The 7,761-nt window shown below is 31.8% G+C and overlaps 2 protein-coding genes across 2 annotated transcripts in view; both read left to right on the top strand.

The window, feature by feature from the left end:
• Window positions 1–1,103, top strand: part of LOC104738049 — a 1,601-nt gene extending 498 nt beyond the window's left edge. The window contains exons 2-4 of the mRNA XM_010458288.2: window positions 521–587; window positions 817–894; window positions 1,030–1,103. Of these exons, the coding sequence (XP_010456590.1) occupies window positions 521–587; window positions 817–894; window positions 1,030–1,103 (219 nt within the window). The remainder of the gene's footprint in view (window positions 1–520; window positions 588–816; window positions 895–1,029) is intronic.
• On the top strand, window positions 5,159–6,162 carry LOC104735988 (uncharacterized GPI-anchored protein At5g19250-like). The gene is made up of 2 exons (XM_010455892.2): window positions 5,159–5,347; window positions 5,540–6,162. The coding sequence occupies exons 1-2, from the start codon at window positions 5,269–5,271 to the stop codon at window positions 6,046–6,048; spliced, it is 588 nt and encodes a 195-aa protein (XP_010454194.1). The 5' UTR covers window positions 5,159–5,268; the 3' UTR covers window positions 6,049–6,162.

Raw genomic sequence — 7,761 nt, forward strand, 5'->3', positions numbered from 1 at the left:
TGTTTCTGATGCGACGGAGCATAAAGCGATTGGAGTGGTTGATTCGGTGGGGGAAGCCATGGGAGGAGCAGAGAAATGGGTGGGTGATCTCCAACAGACGGTGAAGGAATCGACGGATTCCGCCATGCGCTCTGCTCGTTCCTTCCGTGAAAACTCGACCTCTCAGTTCCGCTCTATACAGGTTGTTAACTCTCTCTGACTCTCTCTCTCTCTTTTGTTCACCATGACGTTTCTTACGAATCGAGATTCTTAGCAACAAATTTTCAGGATTTCAAACCATGGATTTGGAATTCAATATCTCATAAGCTTTAATTACTTGAAATGAGTTCGATTCAAAACAGGATTTGCTCTGATTAGACGTTTCTATGTATTGGCATGGTGCTAAGTTTTGTTCATATGGTGAAATCTTCTTGTTGAATAATAGCATTAGAACTTATTGGCAGTGATCCCAGTCTACAATTGTGTCTTCGTATCCCGTACAATCCTGTTGTAGTTTTGATTTTGGTTTCTGAAATTGCAGGATTTCATTCCACATGCTTTGACTCAATATAAGACCTATGAGAATGCTTTCTTCAGCAAAGTAACAGGTAACTTGCAGCCAAATTATACTTGTAGACTAATGTAGTGCTTAGGAACTAGTATTTTAGATCAAACCATTGTTATATAATCATATAACAGATATTTGCCTAAAAACCTTCATATGTACTTGTAGTGCATCTTATAGTGATCTGAAACTATATAATCTTCCTCGCATGATTCACTAGATTTGTCACGGTTTATCGATTGTATCCTCTGCTGGTTTTGTTTTCTTTGCAGAAGAATTGACATACGCAAAAGAGCATCCAGCTGCTGCTGTTGGGATTGGTGTCGCTGCTGGTCTTCTTCTGATGCGAGGTATAACCTCTACTCTCTTATCGCTTTTACAACTTACAAGTTTCCTTTGCGTAGGAGCATCCAAATAGTATTACATCTGTTTTACTTGGATGTGTCTTGTTTGAATCTGATTTTCTGTTGTTCTACTGCTTACAGGCCCAAGAAGATTCTTCTTTCGTCAAACACTAGTCTGCAGACTTAATGAAAAAGGAGAGCAAGAAATTGCTTGAGAGGGCGACTTTAGCATAGAAGGATATGAAATGCGGTCTCTCTGAACTCATGTATGTTCCAAACATCGACGCTCCCACTTATTTTACTAAGCTATTGACATCATTTGTGTTAATATGGCAATTGGCTACTTCTGTTATATCTATAGGAACTCTGGAAATGATATGCGATTGATGTTTGGTCTGTTGGTTGCATATTTGCTGAGATTATGACAGGGGAGCCTCTATTCCCGGGGAAAGACTATGTTCATCAGCTTAAACTTATAACTGAGGTATGTTCTGTTTCAGGAAAGATCTGGTATAAGCTACCAAAGGTTTGTAATAAGATAACATGTGGAATGATTGATGTAGCGAAACGTTTGTTCGATGAAATTGGGAACCAGAGAAATTTGTGCTCCTGGAACTCAATGATTGGTAGTCTAGCTACTCACGGGAAACACAACGAAGCTCTTGAGCTTTATTCACAAATGTTGGTGAGCATTTTTTGTTTTGTTTCTTCTTCAGTTCAAATGCATGTTGATTCCTCTGTTCTTTAGAGTTCTAACACTTATGATTTTTCTATTGGTACTTTAGCGAGAAGGAGGAAAACCAGATGCAATGACATTTGTCGGGTTGCTGCTAGCTTGTGTTCATGGTGGGATGGTAGTGAAGGGACAAGAATTGTTCAAGTCCATGGAGGAAGTTCACAAGGTTTCGCCAAAGCTAGAGCACTACGGATGCATGATCGATCTCTTGGGACGTGTTGGGAAGCTGGAAGAAGCATGTGATCTCATCAAAACAATGCCAATGAAACCAGACACTGTTGTATGGGGAACTCTTTTAGGTGCTTGTAATTTCCATGGAAATGTTGAGATTTATCAGTTTCTTGATGAAATTTTCAGATTCACTTTGTCATTTTCTTATGTTTATAATGTTAATGTTATATGTTTAATTTTAATTAAAACTTTAATATTTTTTTACATATTTATTTAAATAATTAATTTTTTAAATTAAAAATACTATTATTTTTTCCAGAGGACCAACTATAAAGGACACCCATGCTAGTACAAAACTTAAGAAACTCTCAAAATAAAAATAAAATATTTGAAGGACCAAATATCAGTCCTAACCGATGCACATGCCCTAAATCCCATACGAACAAGAATGAACCGTTAAGTACACTGTACACCACCAGTTTTTGTTTTTATTAAGATTTTCAAACATTGCTATTTTGTCTCGATCTGTCTTGCAATGGCATAGAAAATAATGTTAGACTTTTTCTTCTCCTTTTTACTTAGAATATACTTTTGCAATTTAGTTTGTTATCTCATGCCATGCAAATATAATTAATGGAAGTTGTTAAATTCAACTGTAATCGTATATAACTGTAAATATCGTTAGACAATAAAAGCTTAGGAATTACATGAGATATAGTGTATACTTGTGATTTTTTAAGACTTGCCAGAAAAAGAATAAAAACAAAACGAAAAATATTTATGAAATCGACTACAAAATCATCTTATTGTAGATAGTTATGATTTGAGAGAAAAAAACAAAAAGAAAAAATAGAATGGTACAACTTCTTTCATACCAAAGTATAAATGGTCATAACTACACTCTTAAATTTGAGTGAAGAAAAAGTTAAATTGTTTGCGTAGCATCAAATAAAGTGGACAAAAGTACGAAAACCATCCCCATCGGTTTCTCAACTGAACACCATAATTTTTTTTTATTTACTTTTTACATTTTATATCATATTCTTTTTAATGTGGTGTTTAATTGATCGACTAAGTAAATAAGAATATGAAATAAAAATGGTGAGTTAGGATCTTGAGTTTTAATAAATAATAAATCATTGAAAATATAAAAAAAATTATTAAAAACTGATCAGATGTTGAATTATTAAACACCATCTGATCAGTTTTTAATAAACCTTTTTATTGAAAATATAAAAGTAAATAAGAATATTCAACATCTGATCAGTTTTTGATAAACCTTTTTATATTTTCAATGATATATTATTTATTAAAACTCAAGATCCTAACTCACCATTTTTATTTCATATTCTTATTTACGTTTATGTTTTCTAGTTTTTGTAATTATCTTATAAAACCTATAAAATATTGTTATGACTTTTTAATATTTGATCAGAGAGAGGCAAACAAACATTAAACCAGAAGTGATTATCAGACATACACTTGATTTCTTTTTCTTGTTTTCATTCTTTATTATTATTTTTCCTAACAAGTAAAATAAAAACGAGCAATATAATAGAGATACTTATTAATAAAACAACTTAAAGTTTATATTTTGAGATTTGCGTATTAAATTTTGAATCTAGAATTTTTTATTATTATTTTCCAAATCAAATAAAACAAATATCTATATATACATTTTTGGAGACATTTACCAAATAAATCCTGAAGTTGGAATCTATTTACAAGCATGTCATTACCATTAATTATTAATTTGTTTTTTATTTAATTAATTAATATTAAGTTTCCATTTTTGGAAACAAGATTTTCTATCCTAATAAAATTAAGTATTAAGTTTATAATTAATTTAATTAATATTAAGTTTCCAATTTTACAAAACAATATTTTCTCCATATATACATTTTCTAAACAATCGGCCTAATAAACGAATTGATTTTCAATCTTGGGGTAGGATCCGTGGACCGTGGCCAAGATTTTCGATCTCAACGCATTCTAATTATTTTCCCCTAATATATATGTTCAAAAAAATAAAATTTAAATGCTAAAATATATCATATCCCAAGAATATTCCAAATATAAAACAGATTACACCTCATTTCTCCCCCAATTAGTTGCTTAAACTAATATTTTTTGCGTGCACAAGTTTGTTTAATCGACCTAAATGATCAGTATACAAATACTCTGCACCTAATCTCTGATTATACGTCAACAATTACAATTACAAAAACCTTACCAGAAAACTTAAACACTATTTCGTGTTCTAGATATGCCAAAAAACGAAATTTAATAATGATGTCTCCTATTTTTTCATCAGAAAACTTAAACATTCTTTCGTAGACAAATCATGACAAATAAAGATGATAAAATCGATTAACTAAAAATCAAGATGGGCAGAGATGTCGCAATGGACGGGATGAAACAATGACGAAGAAGATGATAGATTTGTTTTGTGAGATAAAAACAATTTTGTTGGTCTAGACAAAAAAAAACAATATTAGTTTACATTAATACAGAAGTCAATTATGTAATATATATTTGTAAGTAATTAGTATAGTGAATTAGTTTTTTTTGTTCAAATAGCGATTTTTCCATTTCTAACAAATTATATATACACATCTGGATAATCCATTTTAATAACAAAGTTTATTAAAAGAAAAACAATATGGAATTCATGTCAAACAAATAAATGTTAACAACTTTTATTTGCATTTCGCAACTAAGCTACATATACTAAAATTAATTGATTCTTTATATATAAAACATAAAAAACTACAATACAAAATTATCCTGTATATATTTTTAAAAAATAATAATAATAAAAATACTACTATATGTAAATAAATAAAAAAATACAGTATATTCCTTTTATAAATCACTACTTATTTAATTGTATGTTATACTATAATAAACCTCAAACAAAATACTTTCTAATTTCTATACTAACTAATATATCTATATTTGCAAGGTTGTACATTTAAAATAATACAAATTAAACATTAGTTATATGTATAGTTAAATTCTAAAATAAATTATATTTTTTTATAAAAAAAATAACCCTGATATCTAGTTTAGTTGTATAATATATAAAATTAATGATAAAAACTAGTTAATTATGATTTATTCAATCAGTCCTAATGATTTCACAGCATCCAATTTTTACCTGCTACATATGACATAGTCTTCTTCCTTGTAATCCAACATTCAACTCCAGATCATTCAGCATCCTTATTGTATATATTCAATTGTTTAATTTTTAATTCAAGATTGTTTGCATTCAATTGTTTAATTGATTAATTTTTAATTCAACACGTTCGTTTGTAAATGATCTAAAAAGACAAATAGATTTATTTTTCTTAAACCGAAGCCACGACTTTTGAAGAGTCGAGAAAGCAAAATGAACTAAAATTTTCATAAATAAATACGCAAAGAAAAACAAAAAGTGAGCAAAGAAGTAAGGAAGAACCTCTGAATCAATGGCGATATCGAAGCTCCATCTACTCTTTCTTCTCTCAGTCTTTCTCTCCCTTCATCGTCCTGTTCTTTCCGACAACGGTAACCTCTTCTTGATTTTTTTTGTTCTTTCAATTTCTAGGTTTCTTGAACTCTGTTGTTTGACCAAGATCTAGTTTTATAAATCGTCTAATCTGTTTCATACAAGCCTAGAGATCTCTCGATCAATGGCGATTTGCGATTGATATGCTTATCAATTTTTGTATGTGTTCTGTTTTTTTTTTAAATCTATAGATGAAGAAGATGTTCTTCTTACAGTCATCAACAACTACAGAACGTCTATAAACATAACAACCTTGATAAAGAACGAAAACGCAGAATGTCTCGCAGACGAACTAGCAGACCAATTCAAGAACCGACCCTGCACAAACAACAGTGGCTCAGCTGCAGTTCCTGGAACAGAACCTGGTTTCTCAGACTTCCCTAAACTCCTCACCAAATGCCGACTCAACATTACAGTTACTAGAGACGGTGTGATCTTGCCGACTTGTGTTCCTCACCTTGACCAGACCCTTCTCATGAACAATTACACAAAGTCACAGTACTCCAGGAGTTTGAATGATTCTAAGTTCACTGGAATTGGTATTGGTTCTGAGGATAACTGGGTTGTTGTTGTCCTCACTACAAGCACACCCGAGGGTAGCTATTCTCCGGCTACTAACTCTGGAGCTTTCTCAATCACAGTTCATGGCCTTGTTTCTTCGAGTTTGTTGTTTCTTCTCCTTTGTTTCCTCATGTTTTGAGTCCCGTTTTTGTTTTCCATATTTTAATGACCTTATTTCATTTGTTTTCATAATATGTTGTGTGATTGTTGTGAATTTTTATGACAATAAAGAGAAGAACAATATTGGAGCAAATCGCTTTTTCCTTCTACTACTTGTGAATGAGTTAATACAATCTTACGACAAACAAGCAACGATATTAATCTTCTTATACCTATACGGAGAAGTCCATGAGAATATTGAATATATATGGCCTCCTAAACGCAGCACATATTCATTTTTAATGTTAACAAGAACAACTATCGTATTGTTTTATTGGGATACTGTAGTTAGTGATTCTGTTACACGACCAAGATTATATTCTTCTTCTTTTTGCATTATGCTTGTTGGGAAATCAAACATGTATCATATGATTTGAAGATTCTATAACAAACAAGGATTAGCTAGTCTACTTCTAGGTTGCTCCTCTAATTAGAAACCCAATCTTTAAGCTAAATATTATTAAATGACTTTTTTTTTTTGTAGACTATCAACACCATTTGTAAAGGAGCTCACTGTCGAGATTAGTGTATATTTTATTTTAAGAAAAAGGATACATAAATATAATCATTTTTTATCTACATAATTGAAATATTAATTTATTGCTTTGTTGCAGCAGTAGGCCCATAATTTCTTCAGCACACATATCGTGTGCTTGTAGGCCCATTCGTATAAAACCGAAGAAATTAGCCCATACTGGATAGGCCCATGATTTTTACATTAAAAGTGTAAAATATTTTGTCGGCGTAAGTGCTTTAGACTTTCGAATTGTGAAAGACGTCACTTTATTGTTTTGTATTTAGAAATGTTATTTTCTTGTTTTATGCTGTAGGAGTAAATACATTTTTATCCTTTAATTACATGAAGACAAATTAAAAATTAAAAATTAAAAAATTTGTGCAACCAAGTTTTTGTTCACTACACTTAGGTCCTTCGCCATATCGTTTTTGTTGACAACACTTGTCCACCACAATTATGTCTTCTGCACTTTTAGTAGACCAAATCTGTTTGGTTTGACAACACTTGTCTATCAATAACATAAAACCATTTTTCTACCCTGCATGTATGGAGACGCATATACAGATCTTATTGTGTCTTCGGTGGACCAAAATCAATGCTTGGATAGGTTTTTGTCTACCACGTTTTTGTCCATCGGCTTTCTTAGTGGACCAGATCCGCTTTATGACAACAGTTGTCCTTCAATAACAAAAAACTGGTCCACCCCTGTAGGTCTGCCCACACTAATTGTACAATCGATAAGCGGAGTCCACTGATAGACAAATGTCGGTAGACCAGATTCGAATCATCTCTTCTAAATCTGGTTTATAAAGTAATGTCCACCACGTTTTTGTCTACCGGTTTTCTTAGTGGACCAGATCCGCTTGGTGACAACACTTGTCTTTCGAAAACAAAAATCTGGTCCACCCCTATAGGTCTGCCCACTAATCATACAATCGACAAGCGGAGTCCACTGATACATAAATGTCGGTAGACAAGATCCGAATCATCTCTTCTAAATATGGTCTATAAAGTAATATCTAGTTTGACTTCCAATGATGGTTTCTTGGATTCCAACACTTGTGTCCCCCAGCTGAACCGCAAATCTGAGTAATAGAGAACAAAAAAGTAAACAGATCTGAAATTAATATCTTCAAAAAGAGAGAGAGAAAAGAAGGGAAAGAAAGAAAATAAAGA

Source organism: Camelina sativa, chromosome 13 (assembly GCF_000633955.1).
Source record: "Camelina sativa cultivar DH55 chromosome 13, Cs, whole genome shotgun sequence".
In the NCBI taxonomy this organism is placed as follows: domain Eukaryota; kingdom Viridiplantae; phylum Streptophyta; class Magnoliopsida; order Brassicales; family Brassicaceae; genus Camelina; species Camelina sativa.